This window comes from Balaenoptera physalus (genome assembly GCF_965194825.1).
Source record: "Balaenoptera physalus genome assembly, chromosome: 20".
NCBI classification, from domain to species: domain Eukaryota; kingdom Metazoa; phylum Chordata; class Mammalia; order Artiodactyla; family Balaenopteridae; genus Balaenoptera; species Balaenoptera physalus.
The window spans coordinates 19,393,268-19,417,265 of NC_138901.1; the positions used below are offsets into that span (position 1 = coordinate 19,393,268).

General features: G+C 57.9%; 1 protein-coding gene across 1 annotated transcript; it reads left to right on the top strand.

Annotated features, from left to right (window-relative positions):
* The first annotated feature begins 411 nt into the window (after window positions 1-411).
* Window positions 412-23,874, top strand: THRA (thyroid hormone receptor alpha). The gene is made up of 9 exons (XM_082441159.1): window positions 412-552; window positions 11,036-11,383; window positions 14,240-14,307; window positions 14,857-14,957; window positions 16,866-17,013; window positions 17,625-17,830; window positions 18,838-18,984; window positions 19,516-19,774; window positions 20,396-23,874. The coding sequence occupies exons 2-9, from the start codon at window positions 11,331-11,333 to the stop codon at window positions 20,644-20,646; spliced, it is 1,233 nt and encodes a 410-aa protein (XP_082297285.1). The 5' UTR covers window positions 412-552; window positions 11,036-11,330; the 3' UTR covers window positions 20,647-23,874.
* The last annotated feature ends 124 nt before the right edge of the window (window positions 23,875-23,998 follow it).

Here is a 23,998-nt window from a genome sequence, read left to right on the forward strand (position 1 = left end):
GCGGCTCGCTGATAAGCCCTTCTCCATCCCCGTGGTGCATCTCCCCCAACCCTGCAATTCTTCCAGCAAGGGAAGGCTATTTTCTAAATGACATCTCTTCCAAAATATGTCACCAAGTACCACTCCCGCCGGAGACGCCTGGAGTGGGGCGGGCAAGTGCGGGCGGGGCGGGGGCAGAGGCGGCCGAGGGGCTGCCGGGCGGCTGGCCGGGGTCCCGGGGCGCGGCGGGCGGCGGGGGGCGGGGGGCGGGGGCCGGCGGCGGCGGCGGCTAGGCGGCCTGCAGGGAGCAGCCGAGAGCCGGCCGGGCGCGCAGAGCCCGAGCCCCAGCCAGAGCGGGGCGGGGGAGGGAGGAGCCAAGAGCGGCCGCCGCCTCTGCCGGAGGAGCCGCGGGGCCGCCACACTCGCCCCCCGCCCCCCCGCGCTCACTCGCACTCACACCCGGGCGCAGGAGGCGGGCGGCCCGGGCCCCACCGGCCCCCCATGGACGCCCCCGGCACGGGGCGCTGAGACCCCCGCGTCGCTGCCCAGCCCGGTCCAGCGCGCCACGCCGAGGTAAGGGGGAGGGAGCGAGGGGGCATTAATATGCAAATGTCTCGCGATTGATTATGCAAAGCCGCGGGGCTCTCTGGCCAGCTCCCAGGCGGGCTGGGGCGCCCGAGGGGTACCCGCTGCCAGCCTCAGCTTTCCCGGACGCCCCGGTGACCCTGTCACTGGCCGGGAGCTTGCAACTTACGCCCTGGGGAAGAGAGGCGTTGCTGGGAGGTCGGTGGGCCCCGGGGTTCGCCGGCGGAGATGGCGTCCGGGCCTCCCCCTCGAGGGCCCGCCCGGCCTCTGTCCGGCCCGTCCGCTGCGCATTCCCGGGCCCGGCCCCGCTGCCGGCCGCCGGAGCTCCCCCGCCCGCCGCGCCGCGGTTTGTTTACGGTGCGCCGGAGGCCTGCCCCCCCAGCTCCCACCCCTAGCCTCCCAGGCCGAGGCCGAGTGGCCTTTGCAAAGCTGCCTCCAGCTGCGGAGGGCGGTAGGAGTGGGGTGGGGGGTGGGCTTGCACTGGCCCCGGGAGGAGGAAGTCCCCCCCCTTCACCCGCCTCCCCAATTGAACATGGCTCTCTGGTTGCAACACTCTTAATTGCAAAAACGCGGCTGGTGGGGGGGTGTGTGTGCGGGGCGGGGGGTGTATCTGAGGGTTCCTAGGTGATTAGGGGAGTTGCAAGCTTGGGTGGTTAGGGAAGAGAGGGAGGAATGGACCCGTGTTGTGTGTGCCACCCGTTTCCCTCCCCTTGCAACGTGTCTCTGGTGCCCCTTCTCTGCCTGGGGCCCTCCCTAGTCCAGTGTGAAGGAAAAGCCTGCGGGGTGGGGGATGATAGGGGCAGTGGAGAGAACCACGCGTTTCCAGGGGTGGAGGTCGCAGAAGGAAAGTCAGTGAGATGGGAGCCCACCTCTCAGTGCTGGCTCTGGCCCCAGGAGGGGGAAGGGATGAAGGGGGCTGTTGTCCAAGATGAGGGGGGAAGCAAACGTGACATGCAGACACACAGATATGCTCACATAGACAGCCACATGCACACCCAGGGACACCCAGGCGGATTCAAGGACAGGAGCTGCTGGACACACCCACATGGGGACAAGGGAAGAGGCTGGCTGCCGCTGCACAGGGGAGCTCAGAGGGGTGGGACACACCCACGGGAGACCAAGAGTAGGGAGACCAACCCATGCACATACCCATGCACAGGGTCACACGGAGATGCTGTCACACACAACAAGGAGGAGTCGCTGTCACCCACACAGAAAAAGTCACTATCGCACGCTTGCATGAACACAGAGCAATTGCACACAGCCGCACATTACAAAAGACCCTGTCACTCACAGGCACACACGTGCTCGCATGAGCCCAGTCACACAGGCATCATCTCCTTGCCGTAACAGTCGCTGTCACTCAGTCAAACGCAAATGCTGTTACACATCAACACACGGATACACTGCTTAGCAACAAGTATTTTCCTGGACTCTTACTGTGGCTCTCTGAGGTTCTGTATACCACAAAACCCCTGCTCCCATAATGGTGTAAGGCATGCATTCACGATAACATTTTCCGTCTCTTTCGCTTGTCGTCCCCCCCCCCTCCCCCAGATGGTGAGCTCCTTGAGACCTGGGAGAATCTCTGGAATTGCTCTGGATCCCACCCAGAGCCTAGCATAGGAAGTGCTCTGTAAATATTTGTTAATTGATTGACTGTGGGAACTCCGGACACAGGTACACTCATTTGCACACAGTCCCAGGGACTCAGGTGCAGAAGGCATTTACAAGGCTCAGGACCACACAGTCACAGGTCTACAACTCTGGATGCACACAGTGTAGTTGTGCAGTCAGGCACACCCCTAGATGCACATACAGTCATAGACTTTTCCCCTCAAGCTTCCTCCTGTCTTCTTTTTTGAGGTTCTTTTTTTTTGAGGGACAGAGAAATTAGAGCAAAGAGAGTAGTGGGTAGGGGAGTTCTAGAGGGCCGTGTCATGGACCTGAAGCAGTGTTCAGTGACTTCAGGAGCTGGGATGATCCTGGCTGCTGGGGGGACGGGGGTCTTGGGGAGACCTGGCTCCTAGGAAGCAGCCTCTATCCCTACCCCAAAAGCAAATAAGGAACCTAGCTGCCCCTGCTGGGGTTGTTTGTCTGAGCCATTCCTGGGGATGCTCACGGGCCCCCAGCTGAGTTCCTGCCTCCCACCGTGAGTCTGGCCCCTTTTCCCACCTCTGCCCTCCTGTCTAAACTTGGAAGTCTCCCGTAGGAGGCAGTATGCTGGTGAGTGTCTGGGTGAGTGATGTGTATTTTTGACTTGGAATTTCGCTCCAATGCTCTGTCTCCGCTGTGTCTCCTCCCTCCTCGTTTCTCTGCTAGTCTGTAACTCTCACCTGTCCCTGCCCCCGTCGACCCCTGTTCTGGTCTCCGTTTCTGCCACAGCCTCCTTTCTCAGAGCTGGGAACTGGTGGTGATGTTCTTCATTCTTCTCCAGTTGTTAATACTCAAACCCCGCCCCTCGGCCCGCCTGCCCTGCCTCTGGGGTCAGCGGGAGGTTGGGGTGGGGGGCAGGGGGCTCAGCTGGCTGCTCAGGACATCCTGCGCTTCCTCAGTACTGCAGCTGCGGCCAGCGAGTTTGGGGGGCTGGGAGTGGGGGGGGAGAAGGAAAGGGGGTCAGCCACTGCCCATGCTGACCTCTCAGGCTGGCAGGCTCAGCCAGGGCACACCAGCTGGGTGGAAGGCCTGGGTGTGCAGGCCATGGCTAGCTAGCTCCCAAACAAGCCGGTGAGGGGGCTCCCTCCACACTGACCCGCTGGAAAATAATCGCCCCCCAGGGGCAGTGGCAGGAGCTGGCAGGACCCGGCTGAGCTGGGTCTTTGGCAGGACTCACAATGGCCTTTCTCCACACCCCTGGCAGCTGAGACCCACCTCAGAGATGCCCAACAGCTGTGTCTGCTTTGTCCAGCCTCAGAGCCTGGTTCTGAGGGTACAGCTGCCCAGACTTTGTGTGGGGCTGTGTGAGGCCCTCTCCCATGGGCTGGCCCTCCAGCCCAGAGTGGCAGAATGGGCAAGTCTTCCAGAGAGGGAGTTTGAGCAGGGGACATCTACCATTTCTGGCCATGCTCCCCTCTAGCTATGGCCTAGACCTTGGATGAGGAGGCACTGGTAGGGATTCTACCGTAGAGAATCCATGGCTGCTACTGAAAGGGAAACTGAGGCTGGGTCACAGGGAACACATAGCTGGATGAAAGAACAAGATGTTGTTCCTCTAGCAGGTGATATGCTGTAATGGTTAAAAGCAGGGACATGTATATATATATATATATATATATTTTTTTTTTTTTTTTTGTAGCTAGATTGCCTGGATTTGAATCCCAGCTCTGCCACTTGTGGATTGTATAATCCTGGGCAAGCGATTTAACCTCTCCCTTGCCTTGTCTGTGAATTGAGGATGATAATACCTACCTCATTCAGCTTTTTGAGGATTAGAGGAGTCAGAATATATAAAATGCTTTAAAAAGTGCCTGGTGCATAATAAGCACTGTATGTGTTAGCTGTTACAACGAGGAAGTCTGTAGGTCACTTCTTGGAGAAGCTTGGTGGAGAATTGGATCTCCTAGACATCACAGGGATGGGATGGGGATGGGGGGGTGGTAGGGATAATGGGTCCCTAATCTCCAGCCTCCTCATCCTCCATGTCCCCTCTCTCTCCCCCGTGAGTTTATGCAGCCTGGAGCCCCTCTGCCTTGCCCTCCTCTGATCCTCACCTTTTAGCTGCTTCTTAAAAGGAGCTCTTGACATCTCAGCCTGGGACACGCCTGCCCACTTAGGGGCAAATGCATGAATATTTGGGCATCACTGCATCTCTGGTTAGGACAAGTCTGAGAGCACTGGGAATGGGGGAGAGAAAAAACAAGGAAAGCAGGCTCTCTCCACAACCCCGCTCCTTTCTTATGAGTAGAGTACGGCACCCTTCCTCTCTCCTGGGGACCCAGCATCTCAGCTACCTACCATTGATCAATCAACCAGGACCCAGCCCTGGCTGACAGATTCCCCACCCCTGCATGGAGGGGGCATTAGTGTGGAGGATGGTGGCAGTGAATAAGGAGGGTGTTAGGCGTGGCACCTCGAGATCCAGGGTCTGTCCTGGGTTGCCACCTTTCCTCTGTGCATCTGGTGATAAGACTCCTCTCTCCCCCAAATCCCTTTTATGCAGCTCCCCCAGGACGGTGGTGGGGATATGCCTTGTGGTGGGCCAGTGGGGAGCCTCTGGGGTAGGGGGCTAATCTCAACCCTGGTTCTCATGGCTGTAAAGGTGCTTGGGGGACTTTTGTGCCTCTTGGGGAGGGAGGCAAGCGTGACCATGGTGGGAAGAGCACTGGCTGGGAGTTGGAGGCTGGGTTTTCACCATTTGCCAGTTGCTGACTCTGGGCCTAGGTTTTCATAATCTGGAGGCAATGGTGCCCACCTCACTCAGAGTGAGGGTAAATAACATAATGTGGGATGACACCTGTGGTCAGTCGGTATTGCATCCTGGCACGGCAAACAACGCCTGTGGATTCTCCTCTCTTCCCAAGGCCTGGAACGCTCCAGGGTGCGGATACACGCGCTGCTTGGAACCAGAGACAGTTCTCAGTCTCTCACAGAGGCATCTGGGGCTGGTGGAGGGAGGGGAGCATGTGGTTTTCAGGCATATGGTGTTGCCTGCCTTCCTCCCTGGCAGGCCAAGGCTGGGGCACCAAAGGGGACCTCCCGCTTGCATGCCATTGTGTGAGGTGGTCCAGAGGGAGGGGTCAGAAGTTCTCTGGGTAGACAAGGGGAGCAAGATGGAACTTACTGGTGCCCAGAAAATGCTATCCTTGGTCCCCTGCTTTGGAGGTGGGCACCCAGCACTGGGGACTGGGGTTAAAGGTTAGGGCCAAAGGCACAGCCACACCTCCAGCAGTGGCAAAGAGCAGTGTGATTGGACCCAGCCCCCAGCCCTCTTCTTCCTCCTCTCTTCCTCTTGTAAGGAAGAGATGAGCTCTTGGCTCCTAGAGCCTTAGCTGCCTGTTTCATTTTCTCTTTTACCCAGGCGCGTGGGGCGTGGGCGAGGGAAGGGGACCGGGACCTGAGGCTTTGGTGGCTATCAGCGCCTTTGTACACATCAGTGAGTGGGTGTGTTGTGCGCGCAATCCATGTATGCGTGTTTTGTGCATGTGTGGGCTGGGGAGGGCTCTGAATATCTGCTGGAATGGGGTACCCGGAGCCCGAGGCTCTGCGCATGCGGGGTGAGTGTATGTGTCTGCACGTGTCCGTGTGTGTGCGGGAGACTCAGCTGCATTTACTTGCTCGCTCTCGCCTGCTCTCTCTCCCTTGCTCACTCGTATGCGCTCCTCTCTCTCCCTCCCTCTCTCCCTCTCTCTCTCTCTCTCACACTCTCTCACTCTCTCACTCTCTCTCTCTCTCTCTCTCTCTCTCTCTCTCACTCACACACACACACACACACACACACACACACACACACAATTTTCAATCTCTCGCTCTCTCCCCCCCTCCTCCTCCCTCTCTCTCTCCCCATTCCCTCCCTCCCTCTCCCGGCTTCTCTCTCCCCCCTTCTCTCTTCGTCCCTCTCCCCCGCCTCCCCGCCTCGGCCAGTTCTGCTTGGGTGGGGGCTATCTCCCGCCTCTCTGGGGTGCCTGGGAGAACATCCCTGCTTTTCTTTTCCCCTCCACCATTCCCTTCCCTCCTGGGCGTGCTCCCCAGGGCTTGCAGACTCCTCTCTGCAGCCTCCTCCTGGGAAGAGGGGAGTGGGGAAGGGAGGACCCCAAGCCCTGTGCCCCTGATGCCATCTGCGGCGATCGCCTTGGCCCTGGGACATTCATGCCTCCAGCCTTCAGCTGCCCCACCTCCCAGCTCCGGTTACCCGCTGGCTGCGGGGGGAGGGCGGGGAGAGTACGTCCAGCTTGGGGGTGCTCCTAACTCTGCCTTCGTGGCTATTTGGATCTCCCCCTCCATTTCTGGGGGGAAACGGGGGCAGGGGGCACGAAGTTCTGTCGGTTGACAGGGAAGGGGCTGAGCTCTTGAGCATGGATGTGGGCACAACCATCGTCAGTAGGCGTGGGGGGGATGGAGGTGAGCCCTAGACTTGGGTGCCCACCTTAATGCCTGACTGGAGCTGGCCTGGGGTGGGAGGAGGGACAGGAGAGCAGCAGGTGGGTGAGGTTATGGTGGGGTTGGGCGGGAAGCGCAGTCTTTGATGTTAATACTGGGCATCTGGCCCAAGTCAAGGCTACTGTTTATGTCTTTCTGTCTGTGACCTGCAGGGGGGAATTTCCTGTTATATTCTTTTGGAGGAGAGGATCCTTTTGTTTAAGTAACCTATCTCCCCCTTATATTATATCCCCCAACCCCATCTCCCATTCTCTAGCCTCCAAGGCCCCGCAGTGGCTAGGAGATCAGACTTAAGGGTCACTGCCCTTAAGCTCCAGAATCCCATCTCATGCGGGCCCCGCGAGAGCCCACCAAAGAGTGCTGCCTCGCCCCCTGCCCACCCACGCCCCGCCCCCCCCCACCCCACCCCGCCGCGCTTGCCAAGCTGGTGCCTGTGTCTGTGTACTCCTCTGCCATGTCACACCTGCCAAATAGTACCTCCCTTCCCGCCTTCACTCCTCCTCTCTCTCCTGGCACTAGGATAACAGGGAGTTGGGTGGGGCAGTCCCCTTCAGTCCATACCTGAGAATAGAACGGGGGGGGGGGGGGATCTGGGAGAGGAGGAAGAGGCCCCAGCCCTGAGAGGCATCTGCCCCTCAACCTGGGTGCCTGTGTTCATGCCGCAGCCTCCACCATCTCCAGACTCCCGGGGCTGTTGGTGTTTGTGGCTGTCCATGGGAGCCCATGCTGGCACGGCAGCAGCGTCTGCACACAGATGCCTGTGTTTGCCTGTGCATGCCCGCGCGCGTGTGTGTGTGTGTGTGTGTGTGTGTGTGTGTGTTTGGGCTACAGTGGCCACCTGGCCACCCTTCTTGGCCCCCATGGTGTGGAGTCAGGGCATCAGTGCCAGATAATTGGGAGTGGGGGAGAAATACCTCCCCCCACCCTAGCAGCAGGCAAAGGGGAAGGGGAGAGGGAGGTGTGAATCTCCCCACAGCACTATTAATAGCCCACATGCCAGGCCACCAAGAACCAGCTGTCACCGTGGAAACCATTTCTCTTCTCCCCTCCCCCCAGCCTCCATGAGGTGGGACTTAGGCGGGGCATGAAGCACCCCCCCACCCATCTTTCTTTGTTACCTTTCTGCCTTTGTCTCTCCTTCCCTCCTCTGTCCTCCTCTCTCCCTCACCCTTCTCTCTCCACTCCCATCTCCTTGCTGCCTTTCTTCCTCTCCCTTGACTTCGTTGTCATCCCTGCCTCTACCCCCACCCCTGCCCATCTCTTTGTTCTTGCCCCTCCTCATCCTTCTTCCCCTCTTCCCCCATCGTCCCTTTCACCCCTCTGCTTCTTCTCTTTCTCCCATTTTCTCAGCCCCCCTCTCTATATGTGAGTCTTTCCCTCTGTGGTTGGCAAGGAGGAGGGCTGGGCTTTCCTTAGAGCATTAAGGACAAAGTTCACGGGCCCTGACAGGTGGGGCCAAAGCCAAGAGCAGACACTCAGGAGAGTGGTGGGCACAGAATTTGGGGCTGGATTCTGGGGCAGAGGGTCCCCTCTGGCAGCCCTAGGAGTCCTTCCGGGGAGTCCCTTGGGTCCACAGGACTGCGGAGTGGGACAGTCCAGCAGCGGGAACATGGCATGGTGCCCATGGATGCCGCATTGGCCTCTCGTCTCAGTCCCCCCATTGCAGAAGCACTTAAGCTTAATGAAATGCTTCCCCCTCCGCGGGCACCTTGCCCACACTGCCACCAGGCATCTCTTATCTGACAAAGAGGGAGTGGGTGGCCAGGCCAGCCAACAGGTGGGCCTTGCCTGCCGGCTGTCCAGCCTGGTCTCAGAGCCCCATAGCTCCAGCCCTCTGCCTCCTGGGGGGATACTGAGCCTCTTCCTCTGCAGGGGATGTGCCAGGCAGGCACTGGGGGAATTGAGCAGGACTCCAGGAGGAGGGGAGAGAGGCTGCCCTTCAGCATGGGTATCTCTGCCCCGCCCCCCTGCCCTACTGACTTTTTTCTGCCCACAGCTAACACAGGCTCATGTGCTATGTGCCTCCCCGCATGCTGGGCCCTCTGCCTGCTCTGTCGCCTCAGAGGCCCAGGTATGTCCCCAGAGAGATGACAAGGACTCCCCAGGGGTTCCAACCTCTTGCTAGGTGCCAGGCAAGGGTGCCCTAAGCAGTGAGGGCAGGACCTTGCTCCTCTGCCCACTACCAGGGGCTCAGTGGGCCCTGGGCGGCATCAGGCACCGTTCGGCTCAGCATAGAGGTGGGGCAGAGTGGGGGCCTCCTCCCTCCACCCCCCGCAGCAGGCACGTGCAAGCCCTTGGCAGTGCCCAGCCACATTTGGAGTTAAGGCCAGTCTGGGTCGGGGGAAGGGAAAATAAACATGGTGGCTTAGGTTGGCACTGCCCCAGGTGTGCCCTGTAGCAACTGGCAGTGGCAGAAGTCGGGGGGAGGGGTCCTCCAGAGCTATGGCCTGGGGCAGGAGCTGCGCATGCCATGCGCTGCCACCGGTGCTCCCTGCCTTGTCTGGCCCATAGCCGCTGATACCCATTCCCACACACCCCGGTTCCCTTCACCTGCCTCCAGGGCCTGCTCGCAGGGCTGCCCCTCTCTCAGCATTCCCACTCCTGTGCCTGCCTCCTCCCCTCCCCGGGGGCACTCGGGCCTCAGGCTGGCGAGTGGATTTTTCCAGCTTCTGTAAACAAGTGGTGGCAGTATGCCAGGTGGGCAGGAGACGGGCGGGGGCAGCACCGCAGCCAGGGTGTGCCAAGCACCGAGGCAGAGTCTTGGGGGGAGGGGGAGACAGGGAGACACCCAGACCCAGAGAGAGAGAGAGAGACATTCAGATGCAGACAGACAGACAGACCAAAGGAAGCTTCACTGGGCACAGATAGAAGTGGAAACAGAGGCGACAGAAAGTAGCCCTCTATTGTCCAGCCCAAGGCCCACGCCTGCCTCGGCCCCCAGCGCCTCACTGCTCTGGCTGAGCGCAGCAGGCCCCTATGCCCAGGCCCTGGGCATCCCCACCCACTCCTTCTCCCCCCATCTCCACCCCTTAGGGCTGGCTACGCCATTATAAATTTATAACAGGAATTTCTCCGCAAGCCAAGAAAAACTTGACCTACTTTCTTGACGGCTCCCTGGGCTAAGGCTCCCTGCTCGCACCCCTCCACCCCATGTCTCCTGTCCAGCCCCCAGTGCCCAGTTCTGGTCTGCAGGGGCATCGAAAGCAGAGTAGGCCACCCTTCTGTACTACTGCCCTGCTCCCCAGGATTGGGACTTGCCTGAGTGCAGAGGCCGTGTCCCATGGTCCAGCCCTGTCCTACCCTGCCCAATGGCCTGACTTATCTATCTCTCCTTTCCCCTCCCACCCTGGCTCCTTATCAGTTCCTGGGGGTGGGGCCGGGGGGCCCAGGGGCAAGGACTCTGGTGCAGCAGCCCCTCGATGGAGGTTGTGTGCGGAGAGCTGCACCTTTTGTCCCCTCTCACGTGCCCACACCTGCCTTGTGTGTGCAGACACGGAGCCTCGGGTCTGCAGTCTGGGGTCAGCGGAGCAGCGTGGGGGGAATGGTTGGCCCAGGTTGGCACTGCCCTGGACCCCAGGTCGCAGGACAAGGCGAGCATTGGAGGCAGGCTGCTTACTAGCTGTGCCAACTCAAGTGAATGGTCAAGCTTTCTGAGGCTTTGTTTCCTCACCTGTGAAGTTCTGATACCAGAGGGCCTATATTCTCTATTCCATTAACACGGGTTAGTTTCCTTTCCCCTCCTCTTGCCATCCTGGTGGGTGGCAGCTCAGCTAAACCAACTGGGAAGTCTGGTCCTCAGACTGGGAAGTGTGATTTGGGACCTTGTATGGGAAGCTCCTTGGGGGGCCGGGACTGGGGAGTCATAAATGCGCCAGCAGCTGGGGAGGTGGGTTCCCTACTATTTTCAATGTCCCTCTCCATGAAGGCACCCATGTCCCTGCATGCTGCCCCCACAAACCACACTTCCTTCACCAGTACCCCCCATGCCTGGGCTGAAGCTGCTCATCTCTGGTGGCCTCTTGCCCTGTAATACTGATGAGTTTTAGGGAAACTGGGGGGTGGTAACAACAGCTGATGTTTAATAGATGCATATTAAGGGCCAGGCACTTGATTGAATGTGAGGACTGAGACGAGGTACATGGATGACCTCATTCTTTCCCTCCATCCCTTTCCATGTCTGGGGATCAGGATGTGGATCTCCAGTCTTGGCTGCTGTCTGTTGATCTGAAGGGTTGTCCTTGTCCTCTCCCTGTGCCTGCCCTCCATGACTACCACCACCTCGTTATGAGCCCCAAAATGTTGGCACCAAAGGAATCCTATTCACCTAGCCCCACCATGGCGCCGCCTTATCCCTGCCTCTTTCCTCTCTCTGCAGGGACCTCCGGACAGGACAAGATTCCGAAGCTACTCCCCCAGCCCAGGACCCCCCCACAGACCCGGCTTCCCCCCCAACCCCACTACCTGCCACTCCCTGGCCCCTCTCACCGCCCGCCCCCCTTGGGGCGCAGGGCATGGTGTGAAAGGCCAAGTGCTGAGACAGGCACCATGGGTGCTGGGCCCTAGGGCCTGGGTGGCGGGGGGTGGGCGGCCTGTGGGCGTGCCGGGGGGGCCATTGTGCCCACCCCAGTCTCTTGGCGTGCTGGAGGGCATCCTGGATGGAATTAAAGTGAATGGAACAGAAGCCAAGCAAGGTGGAGTGTGGGTCAGACCCAGAGGAGAACAGGTAATGGGTCTGGCAACTAGGTCGTGCCAACGCCTAGGCAACAGGAAGGGTCACCTGGCTGGGCCCGAGAGAGTGGAGCTTGGGCCTTTTAAGCACCTCTGGGGGGATGGGCATGAGGCCAGCAAGCCTGCTGCCTACCTTTGCCCAGGAGATGAGGTCATGTTCCCATACGGCAGGGAATTAGGCACCTCAATGGAAAGATGCCCATTTTGAAGGCGGGAGGTGATGCAGAGCAGAGTAATTACAGGCAGCAGACACGTGGCCCCTCCCTTGACAGTGCTGGGAGTCTCAAATGCCCCCCAGTGTCCCCTCAGCCACCCTCACCTGAGCATGTGGAATCCAAGCCTTGCCATTTCCCTCCTCTCCCTACCAGCTTGTTCACTTCTGACCACCAGCGTGTGGTCCAGAAGCCGTGGTGCATGTGACATGACATTTCAGGGCACATGCACCAGTAGCTGTTGGTCACAGCTCACGCTTATATTTGGAACCTATTGGGAGCCTCACAAGCTCTTCCTTGTTCATGGGCAAGGGCGGGCATTGCCATGGGGCTCCTCCCAGGAAGTGAGAGTGAATGCCAGCTACGAAGGTTTTGCTCCACGTGGAGGAGGCATCAGCCCTGCACACACAACGAGGGATGGGTTACCTATGATCTGCATTGTGCTTCAGGAGCCCAGAGGGTCTCTGCCTCTCCCATCGGCTCCAAGTGGCACAGAGCTCAGTCTCAGTTGGCGTGGTGCCCTGGGAGCTGGGTACAGCCTGTGCCTACGGCCAGGGAGAGGGTGGGGGAGGGGTGCTCTGGGGAGTAGTGTGGCCGTTGCCTAGGAGACCAGATCCTGAGCCAGGAGGCCGGAGGCCTGGCCCAGCAAAGCCCTGGGGCCCAAGACTGGGTCCCTGGAGGGGTAGAGGAAGTGGATGGGGCTGGCAGCTGGGTAGGGCAATGGGGGTATCCACCCCCCCCGCCGCAATCCCCACCCCAGGGGGCTCTGAAAAAGATTTAGCCTGTCATTGCGTAGCTCTCACTTACAGCCTCTGTACTTCCCTGCCCAGACTTCTGTGGGTCTGGGAAAGTCTGCTGCTAACTCTGAGAAAGGCGGGAATGCCAGTTCCTGGTCCCCCAGGACTGCAGCCCCTCCCCTGTCTGCCTCCCCTCCCCCATGTCCCTGCGCCACCTCGTGGCTGTCCCTGGGACTGCACCCAGAGGCTGTGAGTCTAGTTAATTGCTGAAGACTGCCAGCTCGACTGGGGCCTAGGTGGCCGGGGAGTTCCCCCCACACCCACCCCTCCAGAGGCAGGAGGGAGATCCGACCCTCGAACTGTTGTAGACATCAGACAGGGGTAATCCCCAGGGCGTGTGGAACACAGAGTTGTCTGTGGCTGTGACCCTGGCCAAGGTCACTGTGTCAGTGTGTTGGGAGCCGCATCAGGCCCCAGGCGGGTGGGGGTGGGGGGGGAGGACCCTGCAACATGCCACGCCCGGGGTGGGTGTGGGAGGTTATACAATCCGTGCACGCATGTAGAAAGCTTATGTACCCTGTGTGTGCCGAGGTTATGTAACATGTATGTGGAGAGGTTGGCAACATATGTGTGCAGTGGCTGAGGGTTGCTAATACCTTACTTGGAGGGGCCCAGGGTCCTTGTCCTGGCTCTGACTCCAGCCACAGTGTCACCAGGCACAAGTGGGGCCTAGGTTTGCTGCTCTGCTAAAGGGAGGTCATGGACTGGGCAGCTCTGGGAGTCCCATCCTTTTCTCATATTCTTGGGTCTAGGTTCTAGTGGTCCACTGTGGTTACTTATTTTTATTTTTATTTTTCAATTTTTGGCTGGTGTTGGGTCTTCTTTGCTGCGCGTGGGCTTTCTCTAGTTGTGGCGAGCGGGGGCTACTCTTCGTCGCGGTGCGTGGACTTCTCATTGCGGTGGCTTCTCTTGTTGCAGAGCACGGGCTCTAGGCGCGCGGGCTTCAGTAGTTGTAGCACGCGGGCTCAGTATTTGCAGTGTGCGGGCTTCATTAGTTGCGGCATGTGGGCTCAGTAGCTGTGGCGGGCACGCGGGCTTCCGTAGTTGTGGCTCGCGGGCTCTAGAGCGCAGGCTCAGTAGTTGTGGTGCACGGGCTTAGTTGCTCAACGGCATGTGGGATCTTCCCGGACCAGGGCTCGAACCCATGTCCCCTGCGTTGGCAGGCAGACTCCTAACCACTGCGCCACCAGGAAAGTCCCACTGTGGTTATTTAGCATGTGTGCATGACCTGGAAATCAAGTCACATGTTCACTTGGGGGAGGGGCATGGTATTATTAGGTGCCCGTCTAGAGGGTTGTATAACATGTGGGCATATCCTAGAGGTCATATAACACATTTGAGAAAGCCTTGCAAGTTGCATAGATATAGATAGTAGAGCCTGCTGCTTATTTACCGTGCTTGGGTTTATACTGAAGGCAGCATAGTTGTTCGTGTGTGCTGGTCTTATGTTGCACATATTTGTGTGTATTCTAAAGGTTATATAGCTTTAAGCATGTCCTGAAGATTCTTTCTGCATACGTGTCATGTACTGAAGGCTTAAATATGTGGCTATCTTATAGATTATGAGCGTGCTTGAGTGTGTGTGTGTGTGTGTGTGTGTGTGTGTGTGTATGTTGGGGCCCTAGAATATGCTTGTGCCCCAGCCAAGCCCTTTATCTCTCGCCCCAAAGCTTCCAGATAGCTAGACCCTTCTCAGTTTTGTCAGTTGACCTGGGGGTGGGAGGTAGGATGAGGACACAAGACGGAGGGCGTCAGGCCTGGGGGATGACTTCAGCCTATTGGATGAGAAGGGGGGCTGCCCAAGGACGGCTCTCTGATTCGGCCCACTTTGCCCCCATCCAGTGCCAGGTCACCAGATGGAAAGCGAAAAAGAAAGAACGGCCAATGTTCCCTGAAAACCAGCATGTCAGGTGAGCCTGGCTGCGTGTGCCCTTCCTTCCCACCCTCAACCCGACAGAACCAGGCCAGGGCACTTCCAGGGCCTGGGCCTATACCAGCAGTTCCTGTGTCGCATGGGGAGAGCCTCCTGGAGAGTGTGGGATGGACTTGTCTGGGGTGAGAGGGGTGATGTGGGGTACGCTCCAGCCTTTGAGGATGGATTAGGTCAGGAAGGGCCTCTTCCCTTCCCCCATAGCCCCCTTGCCCGAGGTCCCCAAGATGAGCCGCTCTGACATTTGCTTCTCCTTCTCCCGTATCCCCTGCCCCTGGCATGCAGCAAGAGAAAAGCCCTGAATGGGGCAGTCAGAAGAACTGGATTCTCCATATTCTTAGGGAAGGGGATGGACAAGGTGACCTCTGATGTGTCTCCAGGATTATACCTGGAGACAGAGAACCCTTCAGGGAGGCTGGGCTAGGGGATGGGCCAGGAAGGAAAAGCTGGGGGATGGAGAAAGTGTAGGAGCCTCTCTGCTGGGGACCCAAGCCATGCCTGCCTGCCTGCCTCCCTTCCTCCCTCCCAGGGTATATCCCTAGTTACCTGGACAAAGACGAGCAGTGTGTCGTGTGTGGGGACAAGGCAACCGGGTATCACTACCGCTGCATCACTTGTGAGGGCTGCAAGGTATGGACCAGCCAGCTCCTGCCCCTCCCCCACCACCTGAACGCCACCCCCCCCATCACATTCCCTTTAAGTCCCTCAGCACCTGGCACAACAGACAGCTCTATAAACATGTAACCTAAAGCCCACCTGTTACATCATCATTTCTCTTCTCTTATTCATTCATTCATTCATTCATTTGTTCATGCATAATCCCTGCTCTGCCACTCATAGGTAAGATGCCTAATCTCTCTGAGCCTCAGTTTCTTCATCTATAAAATGGGGATAAACATACTACCTACTTCATAGAGTTGCTAGAAGAATAAAATGAGATAATGCACATAGAGTACTTAAAACAGTGCCAAGTACAAAAGAAGCACTCAATAAATGTCTGCTTTCATCCATCCATTCAATGTATTAAGTGTGACATGTGCAGTATATGCCCTTCCCTCAAGTTGCTCACAGCCTACCAGAGAAAGACTGACATCAGTTAAAAGCAACATCAGTGTTTCTCAAAATGTAGTTCCTGGACCACCTGCAGTACTTGTTAAGTGCAGATCCCAAGGCCTCATCCCAACCCTACTGAATCAGAATCTTTTGTGGTGGAATCTGCCTTGGATTGCTTCCACTGCACCTGAAAGGGTGAGAACCAGTGCTGGGGGGCATGGCGGAGCCCAGAGAAGAGGATGGCAGAGTCTCCCTGGGCAGAGGGGGTCTATGACTTGGGGAGGCTTAATTAGATCTCACTTTGGACATTTCAGCCTACATGGTTTTTCCAGGATCATCACTTCCTGACAATGTAAGACATTTTAAGAAACAAAGCTTTAAGAATATGTCAAGGCTTCAAGTTCCTCTCTTTCCTGGTGTCAATCAGACCAAGACCACCAGGGATATAGAGTCCCCTAGCATTGTTCCTGCAAGCAATGCCAGCAGTGTAATATAGAACAAGGAACCTCACCCTCAAGGACATCTGAGTCCCAGCGGGGCATCCCGAAAGGACAGAGATGCCTTCCCACTCCTAGAGAGCCTGATGTTGTAGGTCTAGCGTGAGGCCCAAGAGTCTGTATTTTTGATGGCTACCCAAGGTGATTTTAATTGCACCCCAGAATCTGAGAGCTCAGACCTTGTGTCGTATACCTCAGGTCCAGTTCTGAGTCTCTGCTGCCCATTTAGCCATATGACTTTGAGCAAAGTGCTTAATCTCGCCAAGCTGCAGTTTCTTAGTCAGCAAAATGGAGATAATAACAGTTCCTACCTCGTGGGGTTGACATGAGCGTTAAATGTGATGATACAGGAAAGAAAAGGCTTATAAGTGCCCGACACATAGTAAGTATGCAACAGACATTAGCTCTTCATATTATTACTGCCATCTTGAGTCTTGAGGTTTTTCCTTTAAAGCAAAGACTAAACTCTCTGTATAAAATTGAAAATATTATCTTCATGCTAGTAGAGTTCATACCCAATGCCTTTTCTTGACTTTTTGACCCCCCGCCCCCATTTCATGAATTCTACCTGCATGGGCAACAGGCAGCATGTATGAGAATGGTTTTGGGGCCAGTGTTGTTTTTAGAGTCGTTTAACAAGATGGAAAATCAGGTATTCATTGGTGTCCAAAGCGGCTATTCCTTCAGGCCTCTTAGCACCTCACACCATCCCAGGCTCAAATCTCCTAACTGCGGTCACCATCCTTAACTCTGCCACCACCACTACCCATGTACCCCGGCCCATAGGCAGCTGGGGAAGCTGAGGATGTGTATTTCTAAGTCCTGGCAGAGCCCAGTGATGCGGGGCTTGCTGTGTCGAGAGGATGCCAGGTTCCCTCACTAGTTCCCCAGCCCGCCCCCCCCCACCCCAGAGAACTGCACGGTTGATTCAGGAAGGGAAGATTGTGATCACAACATGCTCCGTCTCCCTGCCCTCCCCCAACTCCAGGGCTTCTTTCGCCGCACAATCCAGAAGAACCTCCACCCCACCTACTCGTGCAAATATGACAGCTGTTGTGTCATTGACAAGATCACCCGCAATCAGTGCCAGCTGTGCCGCTTCAAGAAGTGCATCGCTGTGGGCATGGCCATGGACTGTAAGGGGATGGGTGGGGGAAGCGGGCCAGGCAGCTGTGAGGGGGGGGGGTGCATTCAGACATGGCAGCTCCCTTCCAGGTACCCACAGGGCAGAGAGACAGTCTGGGTCAGGCTGGTGGCAGAATGAATGTTCAGAATCTTGGTCCCTGCTGACCTCATCCCTGAAGAAAAGGAAACAGGATCCCTCTCTGGGCTCTGGGCATGGGCCTCAGTGCCTACCTGCCTTTCACCACTCCAGGGCCTTAGAGTTGTTGGGTCGAAATAAGTCCTGAGTACCACCCCCGCCATAGTACAGTGTCTCTGACTACTAGAGAAGGCACCCCACTTCTGGGTGAGAGAGGGCATTTTTCATTAGCTAGGGATTGGATGGCAGTCTTCTAGTAACTACTGTCACCATAAGCCTTTAGATCAGAACATGGTATTCCTCTGGGTCAGCCCAAATTGGAGTTGATGTGGTCCCAGTGATCATTCATGATCCAGGTTGTGCCACCCGACTGCTAGGTGATTTGGGAAGTCACTTAGCCTCTCTTGGCCTACTGGGAAGAGTAGTTTCTGAGTGGGTTACGGAGTGTGCCATGCAAAGGGCATCGTGTCTGTCTGTTGTTGACAGTGGTTCTAGATGACTCGAAGCGGGTGGCCAAACGCAAGCTGATTGAGCAGAACCGGGAGCGGCGGCGGAAGGAGGAGATGATCCGATCACTGCAGCAGCGACCAGAGCCCACTCCCGAAGAGTGGGACCTGATCCACGTTGCCACGGAGGCCCATCGCAGCACAAATGCCCAGGGCAGCCACTGGAAACAGAGGCGGAAATTCCTGGTAAGGAGAGAGGGAGCCCGGGGGAGCGGGAGCCAGGTAGCCAGGAGAGGAGAGTGAACTCAGAGTCCTGCCTCCTCTAGAAAGCCTTCTTAGTTTAGTCTGACCCAAGGCTGATAGTCTCTGCAACTCGACAGTGCTGATTCATACACCTGTGTAAATGTCGCTGCTATCAGGGTCCTGCCTTTTCCATCTGACTGGGAGCTCCATGAGGGCAGGGCCTTGCCCTCCTCATCGAATTTCCAGTGAACGGAGGTGAGCTCTCCTCTTTTTCCTGCCCACAGTGACTGGGAGGAAGGGTGAGGACGCAGTCATGTAACAGTATTTTGGGGGACCTCTTGGGTGCTGGGCATTGTTTTAGGCCCCGGCAAAACGGAGCGCCAAGTAAATGGTCAGCTTGGGAGGAGATGGATAGTTGGTTGTGTATGGTGGGGAAGGCAGAAAACTCCTGGTGGAGTGTGTCAGCGGGTGGAACAGTATGCTCTTAGGAGCACTGGCTCTGATACCAAGCACGTGTGTGTGTAACTGTCGGGGATCAGACTGCCCGGGTTCCAATCCTGCTTCTACCACTTACTAGTCACATGACCTTGGGCTTATTACTTAGCTGCAGTCTGTCTCAGTTTCCTCATCTGTGAAATGATGATACGTATAACATCAACTAATGGTGATAAGTCGTGGTGAGGATTAAATGAGATAGTATGTGTAAAACACATGGCTTAATGCCTAGTTACATGTTAAATATTCAATAGATCTAGCTTCTATTGTTATGACATTACCTCTACTGCTATTATGATCCTTGTGATTATTAGCCAACTTGGAGCTCTGGCGCTGGTGTATTCTCTGCCCCAAGATGGGAGAAGCCTTAGCCCTGGGTTGGGACACAGCTGCCCCCAGGTGCTAGTGGCCCCGCTTCCCCAAGCTGCCTTGGAGCTCCCCCTGGTGGGCAGGGAGCCTCGGTGAGAGGTTGAAAGGGGTCTGCAGCCCCAGCTGACCCCCATCTCTCCCTCTAGCCGGATGACATTGGCCAGTCACCCATCGTCTCCATGCCGGACGGAGACAAGGTGGACCTTGAGGCCTTCAGCGAGTTTACCAAGATCATCACCCCGGCCATCACCCGTGTGGTGGACTTTGCCAAAAAACTGCCCATGTTCTCTGAGGTGAGTGGCAGATGGGAGGAGAGACACGGTGCCACGCTGGAGGGAAACCTCGGGCTGCTCCCCATGTCACCCTGTCCCAGCTCGTGCTCATCTGAAGCTGTCTGGATGGGGAGCAATTCCTGTAGGTCAACACACCCAACACACACACACGCACGCACGCACGCACACGCACAGGGTGAGCTGATCCCTAAAGAACCAACAGGCTTCACGGGCCTAGCCTCCCCAGCCCGTCCCTTCCTGTCTCCCCCGAAGTCTACGCAGCCATCCTGACTCTGGAAGTTCTCCTTGGCCATGTGGCCTAACTCCGTATACCTCCCTTCGCTCATCTGCGGTGGGCATGGAGGCACTGACGGGACCTAACTCAGAGGCATAGTTGGGAGGCTTAATGAAACAGGGCAGATCCATCGCTTATTGCAAGGGAGCTGTTCAGAGCACACGTTCCTGGCTGGTGGTGGCCTTGCGGCTCCCAGGGGGCACCCGCGGGGGATGTTCATGCGGAGGGGCCTGCTGAGTGTCCCTGTGGTTCTGCAGCTGCCTTGCGAAGACCAGATCATCCTCCTGAAGGGGTGCTGCATGGAGATCATGTCCCTGCGGGCGGCTGTCCGCTATGACCCTGAGAGCGACACCCTGACACTGAGCGGGGAGATGGCTGTCAAGCGGGAGCAGCTCAAGAATGGAGGCCTGGGTGTCGTCTCCGATGCCATCTTTGAACTGGGCAAGTCACTCTCTGCCTTTAACTTGGATGACACGGAAGTGGCTCTGCTGCAGGCTGTGCTGCTAATGTCAACAGGTACCGAGGCCTGGCTGGGAGGGCTCGGGAGCTTCCAGGGGCCCAGAGTTTGGCTGGGCCCTGGGCCTGTCATGCTCCTTCTTTAACCCCATGGTCTCTCTGCTCCACAAAGCTGCCTCTCTGTCCCCAGGCCCATCCTCTGTCCCCGGTCCCCTGCTCTGTCACCCATCCCCCCTCTGTTCTGATATCCAGGCCCATCTCTTACCTCCGAGTCCCTCCTCTACTCCTATCCTGGCTTCATTTGTTCTGTCTGCCCCCACCTGCTCTCTGTCTCCCCCAGACCCCTTTGTTCCCCATCCCCCACTCTGTTCCCATCCACCTTCTCTCCCCAATCCCCCCTCTGTTCTCAGTACCCCTTTCTTGCCCCTAATGCCCTCTGTATTGCTCTTCCCCCCTCCATCTCTCTGCCCATTAGTTCTGCCCTGTCTCCAGGTCTCCTCTCTTTCCAGGCCTACCTCTTGCCCTCTGTCCTCTTTACCTGCCCCTCCACCCCCTGGTCCCCTCCCTCTGCCCTGCGGTTGCCCCTACACTTGCCCAGAACGTGTTTTTCTTCCCTCTCCCCCAGCCTCTCCGCCTCTGCCCCCCTCCGCCCACTCACCCGCCTGCCCCTCCTTCCCCCAGACCGCTCGGGCCTGCTGTGTGTGGACAAGATCGAGAAGAGTCAGGAGGCGTACCTGCTGGCGTTCGAGCACTACGTCAACCACCGCAAACACAACATTCCGCACTTCTGGCCCAAGCTGCTGATGAAGGTGACTGACCTCCGCATGATCGGGGCCTGCCACGCCAGCCGCTTCCTCCACATGAAAGTCGAGTGCCCCACCGAACTCTTCCCCCCACTCTTCCTCGAGGTCTTTGAGGATCAGGAAGTCTAAAGCCTCAGGCGGCCAGAGGGTGTGCGGAGCTGGTGGGGAGGAGCCTGGAGAGAAGGGGCAGAGCTGGGGGCTGAGGGAGACCCCCACACCTCTTCTCTCCTCCCTCTCGTCCTCGGATAGATTCAGCTCCCCACACACCCCCCCGCATTGCCCCGTCCCTCCTCAGAACCTCCAGCCCTGGGGCAGGGCAAACAAATGAACTTGCTATGAAAAGGACAGTGTGGGAGGCGGGGGGGTCGGGGGGCGGGGGGGACCGTGTCCTGCAGTTCCCAGGACCCCGTCCTCCGAGAAGGTAGGAGAAGGGAGGGAGAGCTAAGAGGGGACAAGCCATCTTGACCGTAGGGGATGGAGGAATGTGGGATGGGGGAAGATGCCCTCAACTCACCCCCCCTACACACACGCAAGAGAGAGCCCCCCGCCCAGTCTCTTGGCCTAGGTTCCCCCTCCAGGCTAAGGGCCTCTCTGCTTCCCCAGATGCCTGGGTGCAAAGAAAGGCTTGGCTTGGCTCCTCCCCTGGAGGTTAAAAATTACAGTCATTCTAACTGCACTTTGGAAACCAGGCACGGAGAGAAGATAAATGAAGAAGTACTAGACAGAGGAAAAAAAGAGAAAAAAGAGAGAGCGAGCGATTGCTAGAGAGATGATATTAAGTTATTAACTGAGGCTGGCCAGAGGGGAGGACCCCCCCCACCCCCAAGCACTTTGAGAGCTGCCCCTCCTCCCCCCAAATCAGAGAGAACTGCCCCCCACACCAGGTCCCCAGGGGTAGGGCTGCCGATCAGAGCTGTGAGTTAATACAACAGGGTCCTGGCCACCCCCCCTTGCCTTGCCCCTCCCTCTGTGCCCCTTTGGCACCCCCCGCGCCAGTACTCCCTCTGCTCTCTGCCACTCGTGCCCGCTGAGTTCCATCTACCTCTCACGCTGGATGCCAACTGGCCCCTCACCAGCCTGCCCTGCTGCCCGCACAGCTCCCCTTTCAAGTGCCCAGCCCCAGGGGCCTCTCCCTGTGCCCCCCCCCCACCAACTCCTTCCGCATCGTGGCACCCACACAGGAAAAACTGTGGCTCAAGGTCCCGCCCTCCTCACATCCTGCAGTATTAGCTACGATCCAGATGCTGCTGCCCTGGGGGCGTGGGGGGGGGGTGTGCGTGAGCTTCTCCCAGAGCCTCCACCCCCTTAGGCCCCTGTTTCCATCTGTCTGCTGGGCTCTCTCTAACCCCTGCCCTCCTCCTTTCCACTCCCACTCGATGCACTATCCCAGACTCTGGGCAGGCAGGCACCGGAATGGGGGTGCTTAGATAAATGGCACTTAGTCGAAGCCCTGGGGGAGGGGGCGGCTGGTGCGCCTCCTTTTTTCTTTGAAGCTCTTTAGGCCAGCCGCCCCTGCGCCCCTGGAGCCCCTTTCCCCTCTTCTCTTCTCTAATTCAGGGACTTTGGCTTGAGCCACCTCCCACCCTCCTGGTGAGGAGTGCTCTGTTGGTCTGCACTTGGGTGAGCTGCCCTCCTCCTCCTCCCTTTGGCTATCGCCCACTCCGCAGGGGAGAGAGGGAGGGAGGAGGTAGCCCTCTGAGGGTGGGGGGAGGGGAGGGTGGGAGAGGGACGGAGCAGACCAGAGGGCCCTGGGCTCAGGGCTGCATGTCGGCAGGGATGGATGGGTGGACACAGATGCCCCCGGAAGCCATGGGGAATGGGGCAGGGGGCGGGGGGAGGGGTGCCAGGGCTTCCTGCGCTTTGCACTATTGGGGCAAAAATGTCTTAAGCAGTGGGGAACCTGCCACCCCACCCTGACCCTCAGCCTGCCACAGCCCCCTTCACACACACACACACACAGACACACACACACACACACACACACACACACACACACACACACGGGAAGGCAGTGCTATGCTGCCCATCAGGGCATGTCCTTCCCCCACTGTTCAGGTGTTCCGACAGGGCTGGAGGGCCTAGAAGAGCATCTGCTATCACCTGTGCATGTGCCTGCCCCGCCCCCCTTGGGCTCGTGGGCTGCCCGTGCTGTCCTTGTCCGTCTCTACCCTCTCTCTCTCCTGGGGTACTGATTCCTGTATTACTCCAGTCCCATGGATAAGCCCTCTTGTACCCTCCTCCCACCCCCTGGGGGCCCAGTGGAATTCCTGACCTGTCTGCCGTCTCCCCACCCCTCCATCCCCACCTCCACCCCTCCGTTCCCATTCTCAGCCATGCCCATGGTGGAGAAAAGGCCTTCAAGAGGCTTGGCCTCTTACCGGCACTTGGGAAATCCCCCCGCCCCCTCCCCAATCATATGAGCTGTGATCCCCCACTCTTCCCCGTAACCCCCGACCCCTCCCCCCACTCTCAGTGACGTGGGGTGTATGTGTGCGTTTCTCTGCGTGAATGTGTGAGCAAGTACACGTGGTGGGGGAGGAGCCGGGGGGACTCAGGAGCGCCACGCACCTGCTCTAGAGAGGCAGCTGTCCCAGTCCCTGCTTTGGAAGTGAGGGACAGGGCCCTCTCCTGGGGGCCATTGGTGCTAATGAGGGGGATGGCCTTGATGTGGGTGCTTAGCGTGCCTCCCCTAGTATTGGCCCGGGGCACTAGGGCAGGCAGAGTGGGGCAGCAGGTGCAGTGTTGGTGGGAGGAGGGGCTGCTGGGACTAGGAGGAGGGTGCCAGGCCAGGACAAGGGGGTGCCAGAGCCATGACCACTACCCCGCCCCCACCACCCGCCTCTCCATCTCAGTATTCCCCCTCCCATCACTCATAACACACATACCTCATCCAGCCTCCTCCCTGCTCAGACTTGGGGAGGGTGGGGGAGGAGGAGCCCCTACCCCTTCCCCTGGTGGCGGGTCTACAGGGCTGGGAGAGGGCAGGGCGTGTGACACAGACACCGTCCATAAGGGGGACAGTAATTCCTGCCCTGGGAACTCCTGGGTGGGAGGAGGGGGACATTTCCTTGCAGGCGCTACTGAATGTATGAGAAGCTGGTGCTGGGGTGGGGGGAGGGGGGCTGTGGCCAGAAACAGGGAAGGAGGTAGGTCCCTTCCCCAGGGAGGGGTGGGGCCAGTAGGGGTGACTTGGGGGGCTCCTACTCCTGCCCCACGTTGACAATCAGTATGTCTGTTATGTGCGATTTTTCACCCCGTTGTGTTTTGGGTCAGGATTTTAAAGAAAGATATTTTTATGGTAATTGTTGCTCGTCTATTTTACTATATATTTATGTAATAAATATATGATGAAAATAACCCCCTTGGGCACCCCCCCCCTTAGACTTGTGTGCTGTTTCCCTGTACCCTCCCATCTGCTGGCCAGAGGACCCACCCCACAAACTGACCAGATGGAGAGGTGTGCCCCCAGCCTTGGCCGCGT

Coding starts and splice junctions, on each gene's coding strand:
- THRA (XM_082441159.1), top strand. CDS start 11,331: ATGGAACAGAAGCCAAGCAAGGTGGAGTGTGGGTCAGACCCAGAGGAG. Junction 17,014..17,624: donor TGTGGGCATGGCCATGGACT/GTAAGGGGATGG, acceptor TGTTGTTGACAG/TGGTTCTAGATGACTCGAAG. Junction 17,831..18,837: donor AACAGAGGCGGAAATTCCTG/GTAAGGAGAGAG, acceptor CTCTCCCTCTAG/CCGGATGACATTGGCCAGTC.